At 38.5% G+C, this 23805-nt stretch overlaps 1 protein-coding gene across 1 annotated transcript in view; it reads right to left on the reverse strand.

The window, feature by feature from the left end:
• DAAM2 (dishevelled associated activator of morphogenesis 2) overlaps positions 1-19751 on the reverse strand; it is a gene marked incomplete at both ends in the record, with an annotated part of 191530 nt that extends 171779 nt beyond the window's left edge. Inside the window, one exon of the mRNA XM_079550426.1 lies at positions 19698-19751. Within this exon, the coding sequence (XP_079406552.1) occupies positions 19698-19742 (45 nt within the window). The remainder of the gene's footprint in view (positions 1-19697) is intronic.
• Positions 19752-23805: the final 4054 nt, after the last annotated feature.

A 23805-nucleotide genomic window follows, 5' to 3' on the forward strand; every position in this document is an offset into this window, starting at 1 on the left:
CTGAATGCCTCTGCACCACCCACAACTCCTTTTGAAGTCAGCTGATGATGTGGATACTGAAGAATTCTGAAAACCCAGGCTCTAGAAGGAAAAGCCAATGTCTGCTACAGCAGAGGTGTTCTGGATCTCATCACAGATTATACAAAATTTGAAGATAAATAGTGAAGGATCTACTGCTAAGGAGTATCTACATAAACGTGGTATGTTACACTGGCCTGGTGTAACCACACTCCCAGAGTGGTGGAGTCTAAGGGATCATTCAGAACCTTTTTTTTTTTTTTTTTTTTTTTTAAGGGGACAGTTTGTTAATGGCCTTAAGAGCCTGCAGGGGGTCAGAAACAAGTAGCCAGAAAACCAACAGAAACCGGAAATTCAAGGCAGTTATATTAGATAATTTCCCATTCATGGAGTGCCTCATGACAAGTATCTGAGAACCACACATTTTACTGTACTGTAAAAAGTAAAAGTACTGACCAAAATCGTTAATTCACTATGTAACTTGTAACCTAACACTCTAAACCCTTGAATCCTTACCTTAAAAATGACTAGTTTAGTGCTATGTGGAACACAGGCAAGAAACTTTTATGCCATATTGATATCAAGTTCCTCAGATTTCAGTCTTAAACCTGCATCAAACTTCATACGTGCCTTTAAACAATCAGTACTGCTTCCTATAGACTTTGGTCTCTTGTCCAAGTATTAAGCAAGGTGAAGCTTGCTTAGCTTTTAGAACTTGAGAAATGTGCAGCCTGTAATTAATGGGCAAAGAGCAGAGCAGCTCTCATCTACAGCTCATTTGTTTGCCTGAGTAAACAAAGTCCTCCCTTCCCTTCTATGCTTGCGTATGCTCTGACAGATGCTACTTGGCTCAGCACAGTTAGCAGAGCAGGCAAGACAAGGGGCCACTTAGTCAGCTTTGTGACATCATTTGCCAGCAGGAGACCTCCTATAGCTGCATAGTCCAAACAAAGCATAAAATCAAAAATACTAATAAACAAAACCACTTAGACTCCTTGACATGGCAGACAGGCCTGATGAAATAGGAGTACAATGAAATCTTCCTACTTATACCTAATTGCAATAATAAAATGAAAGGCCTGCATTAGCCCAGTGACTCAGTGAGATGAATTCTGGTTAGACACATTTCGGATTCTCAGGACTATCATGTTCCACAGGTAAAGGAAGAAGAACAAAAGGAAAGAATAGTTGTGAGTGTACAGATAGGAAGCATATGGTGAGGAAAAAAGAAGTCAAAAAAAAAAAAAAAAAAAAAAAAAGCTCATCATAAGCAGAAAAACGTTCTAATACTCTCTAATTATGTAACTCAGGTGAGCTGCATATCATCCTCCAAAAAGCAGACTTCTCTTATCCTCCCTCCTTGCTACAATCAGCTACACCCAAAAATATCTGGAGGGAAAATGACATCTGACACAGCCATGGTAAAAATGACCCAAACTAAGAAGTGGCAACTCTGAGGGTGTGGGAAAGTCTGCAAACAAATCACTGGGTGTGTCAGATATGCAGACACTAATATAATACAGTGATTACTGTGTCTTTCCTCAGTGAATATGTAAAAGTTGGTGTTTCAAGAAGCATACACACTGACCAATGAACAAACTCAAGCCTCAGTGCATTTGCTTAGGAGCTGTACAACAGACTGTGAACCCAAAGGTTCATGTCATGAGACACTCTGAAAATAATTGGAGCCCAGGTGATAAACGAGTCCAGCACAGCATCTTCTGCTACACAGGGATTATTTAAACTGTTTCTGAGTATCACAGAACTGGGGAAACTGCTTGCTATTTATTTATTTATATTGGAGGGAGAGGGAGAGCTTCACTGTGTCTACAGAGCCCATCATTTCCCATCCTTTCAGCATCACAAGGTACAGAGTGTATAAGCCACAAATAAGGCTCTAGAAACAAGGCTCTAAAACTTCAGTGATAAATTCAGCTTTAGAAGTCCAAATGCAACTACAGAAGCTCATGGACTTAGGGTCACACAGTTTAAACAGGAAACCTAAAAAATACAACTCACACAGTCATGCAGCCTGTTCCATTAAAAAAAAAAAAAAAAAGCAGGCTGATATGTAGATAAATAGTGAACACATGGGAAAGCACATATCCTAACACATGCAAACAGCCAATGGCAATTAACAGCAGTGGCCATCCTGCAGAAGCAAGCTACAGATTAAAATAGGGGTATTTTTCATTGAAATCTGAAAGTATTTCCCATTTCTCTGGAATTGCTGTCCTCAAGTCTGGGACCAAATTGCTAAGCGCCCTCTAGCTTCTTTGTGAATTAAGTTTATTCTTGAGAGAGCAAAAGAATTCACAGCAACCCCAGTGCTGCTTCATCATAGCTCAGAGACACACTTCTTCAGCAAGCTATTTGGATCAAAGACTTGAGGCAACACCCCTGAAAGAAAAGAGAAGGCAAAACACAGAGGCGGCTTTTTCACCATCTGCTTCTATTTTAATTTGCTGCACTCCCATGTCACCACAGGCTGTAGGATGGTCAATTGGATTCTGTGTCATGTGCATTCATAGGACTACAAGGTCATCGCATCCTGTTTCCTACAGGCACAGACACCACATAACAGACATGCAGTCCAGCAGACTCCACGGCACTTTTATCCCAGTAGCATCACATACTAACACAGGATTTTTCAAGTGAATAGTGAGAAGCAAAAAAATTTTGTAGTTTAAAGTGAGACAACTCTTTTCACTGAATTTAAAGCAGCTGACAACGAGGTTGCATAATGCATTCCATTGTTTAAAGGCAAAGTATCACCTCTATGATCTTTGACCTATGATATGATCATAATTTAGTCCATTCTGAATATTCATGCTGTCTGAATAAAAACACGTACAGCTACAAATGATAGTCTTTTATCTGAAAGCAAAAACAAAAAATATTGATGCGTATGTAATATGAACTGTAGGTGAAGATTCAAGTCTGGTTCTTCAGATATCTGTCAATAGATTGTGCAAAAATAAAGGCTAGTAATCGAATAATTAACTTTCAAGTCTGATGAAGCAGCATTCTTAAACTGCTTTTTATGAAAAGTGCAATAACACCATACAAAAACGTTAACATGTTATATTAGGTCACCTTCAGTTTGTATTTACAGTAGGCTTTTTCCTAGACAAGGCTCCCATTTCACAGTAGTTTAGCTACACCAACAGATGTGAAAATCAGAAAGAGTATGGGCCCCCGGAGATGTCCTAATAGATGTGAGCACAATAAACATCAGCACCGTAAGTAAGCAGAGGATGAGGCAGTGAGGAGTTGCTAATTTTTGCCTCTGTTTGAACATAAAATTTGTCACAAAGGGCACAGTTGGACATTTATAGCTTAACGCGTGTCCCCCAGCAGGTATGTGAAACTATTCTAGATAAGCCCAGACACAGCTGGAAAACACTTCATGGGTCCCCCCAGGAAAATTTCACCTAGTCAGAAAATGCATCTGTTTTTATCCCTATAACTTAGTAATGGTGAGTGCCAAAGACTTAGAAACACTCACATAGGCTGCCTGAATCCTGCTGATGATGAAAGACTAAGGTCAAGCTTTGTACTTCTGTCATTGGCAACACATTTTGGGGCCTCTACAACTGAGCCAGAGAAATTCACTCATTGGGATGCCTGACCCTTAGGGCAGTAAAAGTATGAAACAAGCAAGGAGGGCAAGTTCATATCTCAGTAGGGCACAGTTGGAAGACAGTTCATATTGGCAGGGCCCTAGCGTGGTTATTACTCTCTCCCTGTATAGCAGTGCAGGAGGATGCTGACAGATCAGAGCACAGGCTAGAACAAAACCAACTGTCTGTCTGTGCATTCAGCTGTTAGAAACAGTTTAATTGGTTCCCGCTGTATATACGGCTGCAAAAGTAGCAAAGGACTAAAGTCCCCTCATGTTTGGTCAAGATCTTGCTTTCTTTCATCTGTTGTGCAGATGCTGATGGGGTCACCTGCCTGGAGGGGGTCAGGATTCTGCCAAATGGATTTAAGCAGGGTACTCACAGTCCAGGCATCCCAACTTAATGGCCAATGACTCAGAGAGAAAACCAAGACTGTCTGCACTAACTGATGGCCCCATTCCTGACAACATTTTTAAGGAAGAACAATATCCTGACAAACCCTATCTACTGTTTTGTGCTGCTAAATCAAACAAATTCATTCCACCTAGTTAGGGCAGATCTCTTAGAAGTGATCACTTCTTAGAAGTGATTCTATATCCTTAATGCAGGCAAAAATCCTAACTGAAGGATGGAGAGAAAAACAGAATTAAGGATTATGACTAGATGCATTGGGAAGCATAGAAATGAGGGAGTGAGAAACAAAGGGAGGCAAACATCCTCTGCAATAGGGGGATGGTATCCTGGGATACATTAAAAAGAACATGGCCAGCAGTTTGAGAGAAGCGATCTTCCCCCTATACTCTGCCCTGGTGAGGCCACGTTTAGAACTTTGTGTCCAATTCTGGACTTCCAAGTGCAAGAAAGACAGGTATCTCCTGGAAGGAGTCCAGCCGCATGGATGATGATGATTAAGGGCCTGAGGCATCTCTCTTACACAGAAAGACCATCTTAAGTCTGGGGAAAAGAAGACTAAGAGGAGAGCTGATTACTGTTTATAAATATCTAAAGGGAGATAGCAGGCAAATGAGCAGGGCCAGGCTTTTCTTAGTGATAGGACAAGAAACAATGGCCTGAAACTTGAACACAGGAAGTTCCATACAAACCTGTGGAGGAACTTTATGGTAAGGGTGACAGAGCATCAGAACAGGCTGTCCAGAGAGAATGTGGATTCTCCTTCTATAAAGATATTCCAAATCTCTCTGGATGCCTATCTGTGCACCTATTGCATGTACCTGCATTAGCGGGGAAGGTGGTATCAATGATCTCAAGATCCCTTCCAACTATTGCAATTTAGTGGTCAATTTGCATTCTGGAAAAAGTATAACTTTTGTCAATATATGACTTTCCAACAAGGCAGGAGACAAAAGATAAAGGCACTGTCATAAGAGTATAATTGCCATGACTTTGTCAAACTTCAACGTATGTGCAAAGAGAGTATGTAGATGGTAGTACATACTCCTGTCAAGTATGTACTTTATCTCAAATTGCAGGCATCTGAATAGGCAGTGCCTCAGTTTCACAGAGAGCTAAATCCATTAATAGCTCTGAAATTTTCCAAAGGAAAGTGCTGAATGCAAAGAATAAATTGCTAACATTATAAAATCTCTTTCCTGTGTCCTCACGTAACATTGTAGTAGAAGATCAGAGGCAAGAATACATTCTCTTGGTTTAACCCCTAATAGCTAAATAGGAGATTGTTTCTTACAGAGGTGTAGCAATTTGGCCAATGAGTATACCATACCCACTGCATTCAAGGGCTTGAACTTAAATCAACGGAAAGTAAAAGTGCTATGGCTGAAGATTTATTGACTACATATTTACAGAGAGGGATTAGACTGTTACAACATTTTTAGGGAACAAAATATCTTTGTGTTAGACGGAAACCAAGTTACATCATGCTATGCATTGGAATTGTCCAGGAAATTTCTACACACAAATAGATATATGCAAGGATACTTATAGAGCTCTACAGTAGTTTCATTCCATCTTGAAAAAGTTGCTTTCTGTGACAAGGAAATTAGGAGAATTGGCAGGCTGATACAGAGCAACATGGAATTCCCACATATTTCTGTCACAGCTTTGAGAGAAAACAGATGACAGTGTAGGACCAAGAGCGCGCAAATAGATTAATGATTTTTCAAGACCAGCCTGAAACATCTAAAAACAGCCTTCAAAAAAATTTTTTTTAAAAAGCCCTGAGCTTTCCTGGAAAATAGAAGCACCCAAAATATTTGTTAATTATGAAAACAACAGCAACAATCATGCAGTTGATAAGTACACTTCATGAAATATAAAAATTTACAGAAATATTTTAGCTCAAGAGAAAATTTGAAACATTTCTAAAAATTACTGGAAAAGTGAATGAAAGAGCCAGTGAAATCTTTTGTACAAAAAATTGATGTTTGTAATCCAGATTTGAACTGGGAGACAGAGAGAGTCACTTTCTTTAACTGACAAGAAGATTGAGACAGTATTGCAAATGAAGGTATAATTTCTCCATGATCATCCTTGACATTTAAAGGATTCCGATGTTTGAACAAGTTTGTGAAGATTTATACGTACCTGGTCAGTTTCCTCAGCCCATATCTTAGGGAGATGACTGTTTCTTACTCTTACAGCAGCTGAAATGTCAGAGGATCTTCACAGTGTTGTGTCTCTTGGAAACCACAAGAACATAGAAATTGACTACAACTAGTCAGACCTGATGTCCATTTAAACCAGTACTTTATCTCCAAACAACAGCCAGCTGCAAATAGTTAGGAAAAGCAAACCAAAATACCATATATAGTATGATCCTACTCCTGCTCAGTTCTCTTAGTTGTTTAGGACTAGAAGATGGGAATACAGCCAGTTTATCATATTTAATAGCGACTAGTGGACACATTCCCTAAGGTTTTTCATCTCTTCCCACAGCTTTGTCTTGGGAGAAAGGAGCATTACCACATGACATTAGAGCCTTAAAATGTAGTGTTGCATGACTTCTTTGCAACCAAACCCAACTCTGAAGGTGCTCATTGGTAGAAATGTTCTTTTTCCCCATATTGTGTGTGTGTTTGTGTATTAAGTTTATGAAAACTCCCTGGGAACTCATCTTCTGGTCAGATCTTGAAGGGTGAAACTGGATCTGATTTTCTTCTAAAACGACTATTTTCCTACTGAGTACTGTGCAGTTTCTCTTAAGACTTTGTGGCTCATTAATTCAGTTTTTTAAGTAGCAAAAAAAAAAAAAAAATACAGTGCCCCTCTAATCAGGTTTGTTCAATACTTTGAATAATAAAAGCCATAGGAGTAAAAACATTTCCTTTCTTATACCTTCATAAAATAAAAAAAAAAAAAAAAAAAAAAAAAAAAAAGTAATATACCAAAGAGATAGGGAAGAGCTTTTGGGTCTCACAGCTCAGTTTTGCCCACACTCGAAGAAATAGCTGGACTGGCACATACACTGCCAGCATTTAATCCAGCTTGGGACACAATAAGAGGAAAATACGCTGAACAAAAGCGAATGTGAACTTTAGAGCTCATAAGCAGAAATATCAACTGCAGTGATTAATACTTTGTAGTCAGCAAAACTGGGAAGTGTGCAAGCACTTGTTATTCAGGGAGGGAGCCTATTCTTCCCTTACTGCCAAATTTTTCCTAGTTTTTCGAGGTTAACTCTCCGTCCATTTTCCTGCAGTCTAAACACATCATTATGATGTCCAGCTCCCATTCCTTAAATTCCATTTCACCCCATTCTTATCTACTTCCCTTTTTCCACCTTCAGCCTAATTCTTAAATCCAGAGAAACCTTATCACTGGTATAAGACTCCAGTACTCTCAGATTAAATTTTCTACCAAATCCAAAAAACACGAGTTTCTCCTGGTCAGATTTGTTATCCCATGTTGTTCCAAGTCTAGAAAACTCCTACCATTAGGAGATGCCATCTGGCACCATAAAGATCATTGGAGAAACCAATACCTCAAGTGTTGAAATACAAAAAAAAAAAAAAAAAAAAAAAAAAAAATCGAAAACACAGATCTGACACATAGCATGAAATCCAGGCAGCATATTAACAGGACAAAAAGCATAAGGTTAATACTTTGTAGGAAAAAGCCAGCTTGACCATTATCAGGCACAGTTTTAACACACAGCCCTAAAAATTCTTTAGCCTGCACTGACAACAACACTGCTTAGTGTGTGATGTATTTGTGGCCATGTGGCTACACAGTTCTCAGCAAATCAAATCAAAGTACATCCCAGATATTCAAGAAAAATGGAATGTGAGCACAGGACTGATGCACCAAAGCTCATGGGAGCTTCTGGCAACATGGGACACATTCTTCTGCAACTCCCACTGCTGTGAAACCCCAGCTACTTAGCTGACTTTTACAGAGTTATGGTGCTGTAAAAAGCACGTGAGAAAAAACAAACCCACTATGTAGATTTGCCCAAATCAGTCAGCTAGCATTTCAAAAGCAGCTTATAATTTTGTCTGCCTCAGTTTTCAAGTGTCTTAACAAGACACTAAAAATAAAGAGCCAAAATTACAGGTTGCTTTGCACAATTTGGGCCTCAGTTCCTCTGGACCAAATTCTGATGCTATTTGAACCTACTCATAACTGAATAAGATTGAATAATAGAATAAGATTTTTGAACAATATGGAATTACAAAAAACTTACACAGATGCAAGTGACAGCAGCCTTGCATTATGTGAGCCTCAGGTCACTCACTACTACACTGAAGATACCAGGCCAAATCCTAAATTGGAACGCATTCATCCTGGGTGCATAGGAGCCCCCATACCTACTTACATTGGCTGAGAACCACTCTAATAATTCCCATTTAACTAGTTTACATGGCACTATGAAACATAATATCTATGCAGCGCTTAAAGGAAATAAGTCCTCAGCCTGATATATGCGGAGCAGTAGTAGTGGTGTTTCTTCTGTTTGATAATCGGAATTGCAGAAATATGAGAAATGAATCACATCTAGTGCATGCTAGTATATATTCTGGAAATGCAACAAAAGGAGTGTGATATTAGAAAGTATTGCTGGTGAAAACAAAAAAGCCATAAGCAACACCACCACCAATCAACAATATGAAAAAACCCACAGGAACATACATGAAAATTATTTTATCCTATGATAATCAGAGCAGCCAATGTTGTTTTAATTGGGGAATACGCTGTGCTTGCCTGGAGGCTGCAGAGTAGGAGAAGAGAGAAGGTCAGATCTCCATAGGATTGACCCAGGTTTGAAAATTCACAGCAATTAAAGCACTGAGAGCCAAACTATGCACCCATCCTTCCCTTTAAGTGTCAGGAAATTGGGTCCCAATTGCTCAACAGCTAGGTCAGATGGCTGGCTTGCAGTGACTACATAGGTTTCTGGAATTCCACTGGACCTTGGGGGTATTTTATGGTATTATGGAAGATAAAGCAAAACCAGAACAATCTGAGAGATACCTTCAAGACACTGTTCAGCTCTAGCTGTGTCTCTCTGCCAATAAAATACAGACAGTGCACACCATGTCTGGACTTGGTAAGAATTTTTTTTATGACTGATTTCAAGATGAACCGAATGATCTCTCCTATACATGAGGAGCACAACCAAAGTAGCCAACAGGAACAGCAGCAGACAAGTGATATTTTGTGGTAAGGCCACTAAGCTATCCAGAGAATTTGCTTACTCAGCTCTATGAAACCATGAGACAGCACTTCAGCACACATAATATAGACCTTTAAAACCTCAAGGCTGCACTGCGATTGTCATAAACTGTAATACAGAACTGCTTCCTATTTTGCAAAGCAGAACTGAAAAGACATCTGCTCCATATATATTGCATGTACACTGTTTAGTTCTAGGGTCAGTGTCTACCATTGAAGAACTAACCACTCCCTGGTTGATATGACTACATCCAGACTCAAGTATACTGAGTGACAGTCCATGTATTTATGTTATAAAACACTGAATATGTCTCCTGACGAATCAGTAGCTCTTCTCCCAGTCCTCTTCCCACCTTCCCCTCAGATGTAGCTTTCACCCTGAGCCATGACTAACAGCCCACAAAGACCTTCCAAGCTCACAAACCCCTGCAAATAGTGTCAGTGCTTAGTGGGATGGCAAGGCAGAGAAAAAAAAAATCTGAAACAGAAAGCAACCAGTCAGCTTAATGCACTCCACTTCTGGAATTTTCTCCTTAGTTCTACTTTCCTTCCTCTTAGTTTTCACCTGCTCTATGTATATTACTTTTATACTGGCAAATACACTTGAACAGATCAACTGCAGAATCAAAAATTGTTCTTTACTCACAGATACTTGTCTTGGCTGTGCCAGCCCTTGAGCTTTTAGTGGGGCAAACACGTTCGCAAAAAAAATACTACATTTGCGTTCCTTCACATTACCAGCCAACACGATTAGGCTGCTGTGAAGAAAACAAAGCAGCTTCCTGAAAAGGAAGGTGTTACAGTACTGGAAGAAAATCTAATAAGAAATAAATGGGGGAGAGGAAAGGAATTCTGAAATGTCACGATAAGGCAACCCAAATCCCAAACCAAGTCTAGAGGCTTCACTTCCAAAGCATATCTCTGCAGAACCTATTTCTGACTCACATACTCTCTTACAGATGCATTCAGTACAGTTGCTTTTTCCTCCATCTCAATCTAGCTTGCTTTGCATTGTATGGCATCCCTCAGTGGAGTCTAGATGTGGAATATCTTGTAGCATCGGCTTTCCCATGACATTAGCCAGCACAGTGGCTATATCAACCACTCAGTCATGGAAAGGGACAACCCTACAGTCACTTCAAGCACAGCTAATTAGTTCTGTTCAATTTCATTTGTGGGGGTGACTTCTGAAAAACTCCCTCTTCCTCCTTTCTTGTTTAATTCCCCCTGCAATCTATTCCAACCCCCTTAGGAGGAAAAGTATTTGCAGACGTATTCCATTACCAAAACAACTCAGCTTACAGAGCAGCAACTTGCAACAGCCTTTCTTGTGACTGCTTGTTGGCTGAAGCCAATTACCAGCAGCTCAGCACACTATATTGTGCAACTCACATAGCTCCTGCTTCTCAGTCCAGCATTGTGTTTATATTCAAGGGCATCATCTCTCCTTCCAGCACCCGCACAGATCAAGCACACTCTAATTGGCAAAGAGCTTTTTAGCTCTTATTAGCTACATTGGATTCACACAGGAGGTATCAATTTCTTCCATTCATCTGGGGAAATGAGCTGGTTCTGTCAAGGGTCTGGATAGAGAAAACGTCACTGAAGAGGACAGATGCTTCACATTATGGGCAGGGGAGTTAAAAGTAGATAATCTCTAAGGTCCCCTTTCATCCTAAGCCATTCTACAGTTATGATTCTATACTTCCAAGGCTGTTCCCAGAACAACTTCCACTTCTCCTGGAGTGGGGAGCACCCAAGTGAGCAAGGGTGGGAGGGGAGGTAAGGTAAATCACATGAATCAAGCACAGAATTTTAGGTGCAAACAAATAACACCTTCTCCTTATGAAGTAGGCTTAATTATAAGACAAAAAAGTTACAAATCATTAGCTTTCCTTAGGACTTGCACTGTATGTATGTCAAAGTCGATTTTTCACAGAGTCACTTTAATTCCAGTATCTGTCTCCTTCTCATATGACTTGGTTACAGCTGTCTTCTGCATGTGAAAATCTCTCTTTTTCTCTGCAGAAGCAGTGGGTTCTTTGGAGCACCCTTGGTATTCCCCAGGCTCAAAACACTAAATTTGTCAGACTTGCAAACAATAATGCATACTCATGTTAGGATCTGTTATCATCAGAAGCCTGGCAAATGAAAGTGGGACAAGACTGCATTGTCAAGAAGCCAGGAAACTTCCTGTCTTTCCCATAAGAAAAGAAGAATTGTTTGCTGCATAATATCACAGGGGATTAAAGAGTTTAAAAAAAAAAAAAACAAAACACACAGATCTGCATTGCGAAATGGTCTAGGAAAGTTGGGTTTTGCTTGGCAATTATCTGAGATTTTGCTGTCTTGCTACTAGAATACAAAAGAGATAGATTTTAGTTAATTTAATAGTCTCCCAGAGATATGTCTTTCCTTCTCAACCTCCTTAATTTCCTGTACCCCCAATTCATTTATACACTCGCACAATAACCTGCATGGTTAGCCCCTCTTCATACCTTTGAGAGCAGCAATCAAGCCAAACCTGAATCTTGTGTGCTGCCAAGCTGTCTTCAGGACCTCAGACGAGAATTAAAAAAGAAAAAAAGAAAAAAAGAAAAAAAAAAGGACAAGCAATATTGGCAGGGATTTGATCTTGAAGACAAGCAAAAATATGAGAAGAGTTGCTGCAGCAGCTGCACTTACACTGCAATGCCTTTCTGTCTGTGCAGTTCCTCCCTATTCTGCAGTCCTATAATCCACATAGAGAAAACGCCTGCACTGCTCCTCTCACTGGCTGTGCTATTGCAGTGAGACTGGAACTGCTGCTGTTTTCAGTTTCAGACCAACCTCTCTCTCCAAATCCTCTGACGTCAGACAGCCTCCAAGAGATATTTATGGCATGAACAGTCTAAAAGTTTATCTAGGTAGAGCCTAGACTGCAATTCTTCAGAATTTGTAATTTTTACACTTCTGGATAGAAAAATCCACCAAGGGGGGTAGGGAGGAAATGGTGGGCAACTATATATGTGGTTGCATAAGTCCCTAGCAAAAGACAATCCCTGTACTTTTCTACCCATGGCATATTATACCCACACCCAGGCTATAACTATCTGCCATGTAAGTCTCCTTTTGGAAAGTAGTATTTTCCAACCACAGCTGTGCCTTAACACTGTGTGCTTCAAGACTGGCAATGAGGCTTCCCTCTCTCCCCACTCACTCTTAGCCACAACCCTTTGCTGTGTCCAGGCTTTGACTGGATTTAACTATGAGAGGAGTAAAACAGCCCTTTCAAGCATCCTGTCCACATCCTCTTTCAGTTTTGCACTAAACTCTTCCAGCTGGATTTTTTTCCAAGCACGTGGACCAGCATCTCTCTTAACTTCAGAGCACCTGGAAGTGTCTCATATTAGATAAAAAACAGCTCAGAAAATTCATTTGATCTTTGATTTTTTTTTTTTTTTTTTTTTTTTTTTTTAAATCACGCTTTGCCTTTTTACACCCCTATTTCTGTTATTTCTTTGGTACAGGTCACTAACCATACAGTATGATATGTTTCACCTGCTGTGAAAACCACTTAGTGTAGAAAAAAAGAGATGCTAGAGTAAAAACTGAATCAGAAGTATTAGCATTAATGTTAGTCAGTACTTGAAGAGCAAAATTCTCTCAAAGTATAATCCTTTTGAGGCAAGTAGTGACAAATTTGGGCTGATAAGACTCCTTTGTTTTACATTTAGGAGCTGAGGTAAGCATCAGTAGTCCCATCCAGGAGATGAGGAAGCTAAGGCTTGCAGGTCAAGAGATATTTGTTTAAAACCCTTTCCTGATTATAGGCAAGTGTCTGTAAAAAGTTCAAAACTTACTCAACTTACAAACTTAGGAGGAGCCTATAAACATGCTATTACAAGCAACTGTTGTTTTTTTGTTTGGTTGGTTGTTTTTTTTTAAATACTTCATCATTTCCATTTGTAAACAATAGGTAGCATGTGTCCTGGTACCACTTTAGAGATGTGAATGCTATTTAAAAATGTAAAGCCAAAGCTCTTTTCTGTGCAACTTACTTGTAGAGTAAAGGCTGTATGGATTCATTTTCCACGAGCATATGCTTTCTTTCTTCTGCTCTACCAACATCACATTTGGGCATGAGCCAAAGCGCTTTCAAATCAATGGAAATCATGTGATCAACTTCAAAGGCTTCAAATAAAGTTTGCTTTGATCATTTTTTGATGGCAGCTTTGCCATGCTGTGCCCTATCATGACCAAAAACCTTGAAAAGAGAATGGTGCCCCTCTGAAAAGCTTCACTTCTTTGTACTTAAGATGGGACTAAGAATCTGGCAGATTACAGAACAAGAAAACATCCCAAGAAGGAAGTGAAATGCTTTTATGTAATAGAAAAGAACCCAGCATGCAACCCAATTATTGAACAAGTAAATTTCTTTCCCCTTTAGCTATCAGATTTGCCACTTGTCTTCTTCAGATCAGCAAGGGTAACTCAGGACATGACTCCCTGCCCTGCAACGCTGCATAGTACTTTTAAGATCAGCCCTGTTCACTTGCCGTCTCTTCATGGCTTGTCACTTAACTCCTGCTTTCTCTGTTGAATTTATAGGATTATACCCTACTTCATAGAGAGTGGAAAGGGAGGAACAGTGGAAATCCTGACTATTACACAGAAGTAAACCATTAATAACTACAGCCTGTCTTGCAATGGGACCTAATCACAAGTGGCATTTCTTTATTTCAGAGTAGTGAAATGTTAAGACATCAAAATGCTTTACCTAGTAGTGATATGGACAAAAATAAGGAAAACTGTCCTGCCCCTTAAAATGTAGCTATCTCACAGATACATTCATTCCAAGAACATTCATCCCTAGTCAGAAGTATTCCATTTAGTACTAAGTATGACAGTATCTCCATGAATCTGCCGTACTTTTTCTGGAAATGAAAAGGAAGTATATCTAGTTGTGCATGGTTGCATATTCAAAACTGTACAACAATCACATAAGGCTTACTTCCACAGGAGCCCTTTACAGAATACAACATCATATGAAAAGCATGAGGATCCCATTTACAGACAATACCTAGTTCTGTTGCCTATACAGGATAACTTGGACTTTCTCTAGTGGGCTGGGAGATATGTTCATGAACACAAATTGTTCAACTTTAATCAAAATTTATTTAAATCAGTACTTCTCCCAAATGATATTGGAAGTGTGCAATTTTGGAGAGTGATAAACAACTTTGTACAGAGGACCACCACAAACATAGTCATTACTCAACCCTAAAAAACAGAACAGAGTGGGACTCTCTGCATCACTAGCACATGACTGACAAAACAAGAGAGCGCGTGTTCCTCAGATCCAAAACAGCCTCAGTATATTCACAGCAGCAACTATAGGAGTATAGTTGTCACTCCCTTAGTGCTACATAAAATAATAAGGAAATGAAACCATATTCAAATACCATTCTTGCTTCCATAGCAAAACAGACCATGCAAATCTCTGGGCCTGTACATTACCTCTCAAGCATTATTTAGATACCTGATGATTCAGTACATGAAGAATGGAAAACAATGCAACCAGACAGCTGCAGACTTTAGCACTGCCTAAGAACTGGGGTGGTAAAGAAGAAAGAGAAATATTTTCTTGAACCCCACAGTTGATCAGTTTACTCCTTCAAGCATGAGGTTCATTCAGATGATTCTTCTTAGTGGCTTTTTTGTTTGTTTGTTTGTTTCTTTGTTTTGCCTGGCACTGCATTGTTATGAATGTTATTTCAGTTTTTGGCAATCAGCCATTTTTTTTCCCAATCCACTGAAGTCAGGAAATGCAAAGTTATGGCATACATTCAAAAGAATAGCACACGCCAAAGAATGCAGAGAACTCTATCTTTGCCCTCAGATGCACAGTCTTGGACACAGTTTTTGAATCCACCCGGTGATTTTCCTTTCATTTTGCATGACAGAATCGTATCCTCTGTGTATTTTGGCATCCAGATTTAATTCACTACTGCACTGACCAGAGTGAAACCATTTACAGATTTCCTAGATGTCTTCACTCCTAATGCATGAAACAGCACCACACCATGGTTTACCAGGTGCCAGTAACCAGATTAAGCATTGGAATGGGAAGCCAGTGCTGTGTTACAAACAGGTATGTGCCAGCAAGAAGGATCATTTTAAGACACTGCCACAGTTTGCTATGTCCTGAGCAGGGGATTATAATTTACAAATAAGGGGGAAGGAAACACACTATGGTACTGTACCACAGTATACACAAGATGTTCATACAGAATCATGCAAATGATGTTAAGTGTCTGAGTACCTTAATCATTCATGACACTGGAAAAAACTGTATGGATACCCAGGGCGTAGGAAGAAAGCATTTTATGCCCTGATTCTTCCAGTATCAAAGTCACCAAAAAGCAAGAATCTAGAATGAAGCTCACAAAACTAAAGGATGCCTTCCAACTAAAAGTGGTGCAGTGTTAGAGAAATACTTACAGAGCCAGCATCTATGCAGCACACTGCAGACTAAGAAACTGAGTTATATACAGAACTCCTAAAACCACATTTAGCAACAATCCTAACCTTGATGAAGAGTATTCATACATGGGAATAGACAGAGGACAACACGTTGCTGAGCACACACAGTCATTGCTGCTAGCAGAACAGGAAGCAGGAAAGAGCAAACTCTGTTCCACTTAGGGATTTGTGGCTCAGCTCTGACTCCTTTGCTCCAGTCAAGTAGACCAAAGAGAATTGAGGAGGCCAGACTGTTTGGAAAGTTGTAAACTAGAATTTTTCGGCTGCTATACAATATTAGAATTAAACAACATTTTTGTAATATATCACAGCCCAACTTCCTATTCCCACAGCTAATTTAGATTCATTTCATTTACCACCAAAAATTACATAGTGAATTCAGGTTAACCAAGGTCATTTGAGAGCTTTGTGGGCCAATAATCTCTTGGCTTCTTCTTCACGCATACTGGGCTGAGCATTGTTGGAGCACAAATGATTCAAAGAAGCAAGAGATATATGATGAGCAGAAAAAAAGACACAGAACACAGCCGTGCAGACAAAAGACACTAGTGAAATGCCGTATTAACAGAAATCAGCATATGTTACAAAACATTATGGGATTCTGGATGGGAAGGAGAGTTACACTACATGAGCTGTATCAAAATTAAGTGTCTTGACTGGCACATTGCATTTCTTTTGTTTCTTAGAAATTCTCTCTTCTAGCAAGTGATTTATGTTTAAAATATTCCAAAAAACCAAGAGAGTGCATCAGAGTAGCAGTTATCCTGTGTCACTTCCTACGATGGCTTCAAACAACTTTTTAGAAAATTTCTTCTGTGAAGGTGGATACATGTACATCAGTGGCCCACAGAGTCAAATTAGCAAGCCTGGAAGGAGTAATGAATTGTAGCTAACCACATTACATTTCTAATAAAAAGAACACTAAGGCTGGGAGATCAAATGCCGGAAAGTGACAGATATAAAAATTAAAAACAACACCAGGAGAACTTACATAAAACGCATTATGATATGGATATGTTTATTCACTTCTGCTATGGTGGAATGTGGGATGTGACAGGCTCCCTGCATTTTAAGTCAAGACATTCAGCTCAAGAAAATTGTGTTCCTAAAGCATGGAATGAAGCAAGTATCTAAAAAACGTGAGTAATGCAATCAAAGCTTGTGCTGTAACCTTGGCACTTCACACATATTTAGATGCTTTGATTTACCAATTCTTAACCACTTTACTATTTTTCTTTCAATATTATTTGTTAATAAAAAATAAGCACAAGTTCCAAAATCTTTGCACATGTATTCCTACTGAATTTATGGGTTACGAGCTTAACCTCTGAAATCGCCCAATTCTATGGGAGATTTGCTCTACTGTTCACATGTGGCCACACCGTTCTCCTCTTGCAGAGTTGCCATTTCCCGCGATGTAGCTTGACTATGACATAATATACACGACATACAGTGGTTGGGGCATTAAAACTTAAGTTCTTGAGTTCTGCTTCTGAAACATGGTACTGTCTTATGGACACAAGCACAAAGGCTTGGCACAAATGTCCTTCAAAGTGCTCAAGTCACAGGTTTTAATCACCAGAGAAACCAAAAAATGACCTTGTGTAACCATGGTTACCTCACCTGCAGAAGGTGGAATTAAGACAGCCTACCTACAAGATGTTGACTATTAGAAAGAAATATTCCATAACCTTTTAATGTGTAAGAAATGATACAAGCAAGCAGAACAAAATGAAACCATATCATGTAGGTTTACTGTCTTTTTCCTCTTATTAAATACCAAAAATAAAGGCCCATCCTGGATTCATTTCAACAGGCCTATGTCCTGTTTATGTTTAGAGCCCCAGAGCCAAACACAATATTGCAGGTGGGATCTCACAAGGGCAGAATAGAAGGGAATGAACACCTCCCTCAGTGTGCCAGGCCTGCTTCTTTTGATGCAGCCCAAGATACAGTTGGCTTTCTGGGTTGCAGGTAGATACTGCTGGCTCACGTTGAGCTTCTCATCAACCAACACACCCAAGTCTTTTCCCTCACAACTGCTCAATACGTTCTCTACAAAGCCTGTAGAGAAAGCTATTAAACTCTTTTTTTCTTATTCCCATTCCAGACAAGATAAAATCCAGTGTTGCAATTGAATTAATTTGAAGAAAGAATACTCGTAAGAACTTTTTAAACCAGTGTGTAACAAGAAAAAGCTATACATCTTTGATTTATCCTTTCCTTTGATTATTTCAAGCATAGAACTATACATAAGGTCTGCTCTGAAAGTAATGCCTCCTACTTACGATGCTGGCCCACGACATTAGAAGCAGTGGTGTTATTGTACTCTTTTTGTAGTTTCCATGGAAATAAATAGGGGGCATTACTTTGGGAGCAACCTACATACATATAAAACCTTAAACATGTCATCAGATAAAACCAATGCCAGTTTAAATGAGTTTTAAAAAAAAAAAACAACACAAGAAAGCCTGAAAAATAACACATGGCCAGTCAGCTTGCATGAAGAGACTATGCTCATTGCAGAGGGACTACTGAACAGGAAATCATGACTAAAAAATTTGCAACTAAGCACTTCCACAGATTCTTGGCTTATTTGAAAATACAAGACGAAGACACTTCTTTCCTCCTCAGCTGAAGAGGACTGCTCTAAATAGAGACAGTAGCCATCAAAAACAATGCAAGCATGCAGTGATGTTTGGAAGCGGCAGAAGGATCACAAGAACATGAGTTCCTTCATGCAGAAATAAACTCTCTCAGAATAATTAATTTATATCAAATTGGCCATGAGTAGCCTCAGAAAGTAGGGAACGTAAAAGCAACCTAAATGCAGGAGAATAAATAGGAATTGGTGAATGAAATATTTTGTAAAACTGTAATGGCAGAGTAGCAGAAAGCTTTTAACTGAGGCAAAGATACTTTTTTTTTTTTTTTTTGCAACAAATTACTTGGACTTTTTTTTAATCCACTCTGGTGTTGTAAGTCTGATTTTGCTGATATGCGTAAATCTCTGAGATATTCCACTGGAATATTCACATTAATATATATATTACATAAAGCAAAAGTTACAGTGCCAGAACATATACAATGAATCTATGGGAAATCATCATTCTTCCATGTTTCAGAAACTGTTTGACAGGTTTTTAAATTATTTCTCTGGGAACTGGTCTGTCTTAAATGTGTTTATCCTTTGCCTTTTGTTAGCTTACGTTTGCATTTACTGTCTATTAATAATAGATGAACAAAACAGTCTAAGGTATTTGATTCTTTTATGAACTGTAGATAATTCCACATTTCAGTCCTACATAACATCAACAGCATAGGGAAAAATGGAATGTGGCAAGAAGCCCAGGAAAAAGCAAGTTGAGTTGGACTGGGAATTAGCTGGAAGGATAATAATCCTGCAAGCCAATATTCATTAAGTAATTTTATGTGCAGTGGAAGAAAATTATGATACACATTTGGCACCTGGAGACTTTCAAATATCAAGAAAAATATTTCAATAACTGTATAAATTAGTCAACAATTATGATACAAAATTATTTGGAAGGAGTCTCATGCCAACATAATTCAGCTTTACCCAGCATTACCCTGAAACTCCAGTAAGTAACGTAAAGAACTGCTCATCAGACAGCCTAGCTGTTTCCTGAGATGTTACATAATCCTTTCCAAAATTTCTTTACACAGTCATCATTTGGCCTACTTCCAAATCACATTCACAACACGAGATTAAGCTTCTGGAGGTGCTTTAGCACACCTACATAAGGCCTATGAGGGCACGAGAAACAGCACAACAGTAGGTGACACTACTGAGATACCTCATTTGATAGTGACAGATCCTTCTCTTAATATCTGGATCTTTGTTCATGAGTGAAAATTTACCTGAAAGTAGGCAGTAGACAGGGAAATGAAAGAGTTTCTTCTCATGCAGTATTTCTTCTTCGTACAGTTGAAGAGACTTCACCTCTGTAAATACAAAACAAAACCAAAATTTTGCAGGGAGTTCTCACACATCTTATCAGAGCTATACATCTGGAAAAGTGGACAAGCTTTTGGATTCACCGCTTCCTACATGATACCTTCCCTTTTCAACTACATTTCACCTAGTATAAACTTTTGCCTCTCTTATATCCCTACACTATTATGGATACACTAACATTTTTTTCTTAGTTCACAAAATAATAATAGTAAGCATTAAAATTCTTGATCTACTTTCATAAAAGCAAGGTCTTTGTGTTACTTACCTGCAATAAAAAATTGTATTGAAGAAAATGTGAAAAAGAAGTGAATTTATGTCCAGTCAAAACTGCTGCTTCCCACAGAAACAATCCAGTATACTGGTTGATCTGTGTTTTCAAATCTAGTGCTTGATGGCTGTTATAAACAGCCTTTGTATATCTTTGGAAAAATCTGACTGCAACGTGTACAAATCACTGCCCTCTCCTGGAAGGCAAAGAACAATGCAAATCTGAGCAATAATTACAAAGCTCCTGATCTTCTCACAGTAAAAGATCAGCTTTTAGATTAATAACATATCATCAACAAATGCTACTGATATACATGTTGTCTATCAATCAAACTACCTCTATGGTCATTAGAAATCTCACTTTCTGACATATACATACCCCTAACATATGATACATAGAGAGCATTGTTGAATTTTCATTATAATCACCATGCGAAAGACCAAAATGATTGACAAAGACTACAGTACAACTCCTTGAAGAAATAAATAAAGCACAGCATAGCTATTAAATAAGAAGGATTTTTCAGTTTATTCTATTTTCAATTTTGGCCAACTTAACCTCAGAAGTCTTCAGCCATAGAAGGAAAACAGGTAAGTACATCTTTCTGCTTCTGCAGGTAGTCCCGCATTCAACCTGAATTTGAAGAAGATTTAATCCCAAATTGCAACTCACTAACTTGTTATATGTTTGGGAAGTCCAAATTGGAAAGCACTGTGTAAGTCTAAACAGCATCTAAATGCATGATCCATGGTCAAAATATAGATATAAGAGCAACACTGGGTAAATGAACATGTTTTTATTGTTATGGAGTGTCTCACAGGATGTCTGCCACTTCACATTGGCAAGTAAATGATGTTTGCAGTCTCTGGATACCAACTCTCACCCACTTACAAGGTTCCTCAATTATAGACAAAATATCAGCATGTGACAAAATCACCCAGCTTTAAACAGACCTTGCAGATGAGGCTTGAATGAGCAATAGCAGTTGGCTTATTAAAAAAAAAAAAAAGTGGACAGGAATGAAGAAAAAAAAAGTCTTTTCCCACATTAAAAAAATATAAAGGAAAAAAGGAAAAGAAATATAAAATGAATGATGTCGCAACATGCTACTCTCCGGTTTCAAACATTTCAAGAGTAGTCCTTAGTTTTACACTATTTTGTTGTGAGTCTTTCACAGGTCATATTCTTTGTTTTATACTGCTTGTTTTTAAGCACAGGTCCCATCTATTCACAGGATTATACAGAAGGAACACAGTATTAAAAAACAAAGCTCTGGGAAAACCAGCTACTTTACAAGTGATGGATAGCAAACATGAACACAGCTGCACTGCTTCATACATTGTTCTCTTCATCCCTTGTTTACAGAAATATGCAAATACATGGAAAATGTAGTTGGAAGGTTGTTTGTGGTCTTTTAATGTATTTAGTAGCTTGGTATTAAGGACACCATTTTTCTCCTCCTGTTTCATTTCAGACCGTGCTTGCACAATGGGAAACATTACTCTATTTTTCTAAGTCATAGTTTTCACCTCTAAGAAAAAGGCATGTACCATCCACACAGCTGAAACATGCTAATGTCTGAATTGCCTATCTGTAGAATATCATTGTATCCATGTTTAACCACTAGAATCTGTGTAAGCACTTATGCATGGTCATTAAGGGAGCTTCCAGACAAATGTAACGGAAAAGTTTCACTTCCCTTAGTTTTAGTTACGCTGTGCTATTTAGACAACATTCTCTTCCTGTACAACTCCATCAATCTGCAGGTACAAAAGCTTCTTATCTGCTCACCTAGCAGCCTTCTGTGACATGTAATCGTCACCCCATCTTAATTCATCTTCTCCTAAGATAAACAATTACCTTTTTGTATTTTTCTCACTCTCCTCTATATCTTCACTCTCCCTGCGCTGATCTCATGCTTCAGTCTTCTATCCAAACAAATGGGTAAACCAAAAGGCACTCGAGTATTCCAATACATTTGTTTCACTTTGTTGTTAAACTAATACTTCACTTTCCTGATTCTTTTTCATTTTTACATCCTCTAGAACATACAACTTATTTTCTCATCTGGGGATTGCCTCTATATTTGCATACTAAAACTTCCTTTAGTATTCCTCTCTGCACCATGCCCTTGATTTTCATGTAGTGATAACTGTGAAACCTCAGTGCCATGCCTTCATTTTACCTTTATCTTTCAGAATAACAAAATTGAATTTTGCTCTGTGGTTGTAATCATCTTTCACCACATCCTACCCCTACACTATACACACATTCAGAATGCTGCTGCAAAAGCCATCCTTTGAGCTATCATGTAGATTACACTGATAAGAACACTCCAGTAACTCTCTCTTCTTTATTATTCGTTTGTCTCTAAGGCCTTTGTCCATTCTAACACTTAATTCACAACCAAGTGGCAGACAAGTTTCTATGTTCAGTTCATAGCATCATCTCCATGTTATACTTTCAGGAAAACATCCCTGCTTTTTGCCAGGCCAGTTTTCATACCTGGAAAGAGCAGCTCACGAAAATCTGTAAACTTGGGCATCTGCCTTTCTTTAAATTTCCTTTATGATTAAAGAATGTACTGCATGCACAAAAATATACCTCTGACTGCTGTTTTAATATTACCCACATTGTTTCCTTTCAATTAACTATTTATTTTGCATTGTCTTTTGAAGTAAGCTTGGATAGCAAGAGCTGTTTGTTGCAGGGATAGCAGGGATATTTCTTTCCATTCTTCCTTCCTTCTTTCTCTTTACTTCCTACCCTTCCTTTCTTATGCTAAACTTACAGAGACCCCAGCAAAATTTCTAGTGCACGACTTTGATTTCTGAATGTTATTTTAAACTACAATTAATAACTGTTTCATAAGGCTCTGTTGAAGCTGATAGGACTGTAATCTACTTCAAGCAAGAACATATATAAACCAATATCACAGCTATGAAAGGATTTATAGTCCTAATTAACTGTAACATAGAAATCTGCATTTCTCACTAGTCTTCAGATTAAAAAACAACAAAAGCACACAGCCCTTTCTATTCAGCATCACTTAGCCTTTTATCTGTTCCTTGGTCAGAGATAGATCAGTGAGAGGCATTAAGACAAAACAATACATTTAAGAAAAACTTATAATACTAAAAAAAATTGTGTTGGGGGAGAGAAATTGTGCAGAAAACATCAGCATTGCATGAAAGTCCTCATAATGGGAGTGTTCTGATAATGCTTACGTTATTGCAGTTGGCAACAAAGGATGCTGTTTACTACTTAGAAGGACAGAAAAAAAAAGGAAGAAAAAAAAATCAGCTTGGATGAAATGGTGTGTTGGCTACAACAATCAACACATCACAGAAGAATTTTGGTTTACTCTAAAAAAAAAAAAAAAAAACAAATACACGTATGTGCATGTACATATAAAAGCCCTCAGGAGGATATTTTAAGATTTTCTATCATGGCTCAGTCTATTAAGCCATACATCTTTAGGAAACATATTAATGTGTTTTATGAGAATACAAGCATAGCTGTGAAATCTTGAAGTACTTCACAAATTATCTGTACCATGTATGAAGGTGTAACACTGTTTCTAAGAAACAGATTCTAACAGTAGCCTAAAAGAAGCAGCTCTTCTTGAAGCATTGGACTATTAACAGCTGAACAAGGCAATTTACATGGAAGCATTAACAGTTTCAAAATGGAATACATAAGCAGAAAAAAAAAAAACCAAAACAATGGTGGTAGCACTTGGG

The sequence above is a fragment of the Tetrao urogallus genome (assembly GCF_951394365.1).
Source record: "Tetrao urogallus genome assembly, chromosome: 2".
NCBI classification, from domain to species: domain Eukaryota; kingdom Metazoa; phylum Chordata; class Aves; order Galliformes; family Phasianidae; genus Tetrao; species Tetrao urogallus.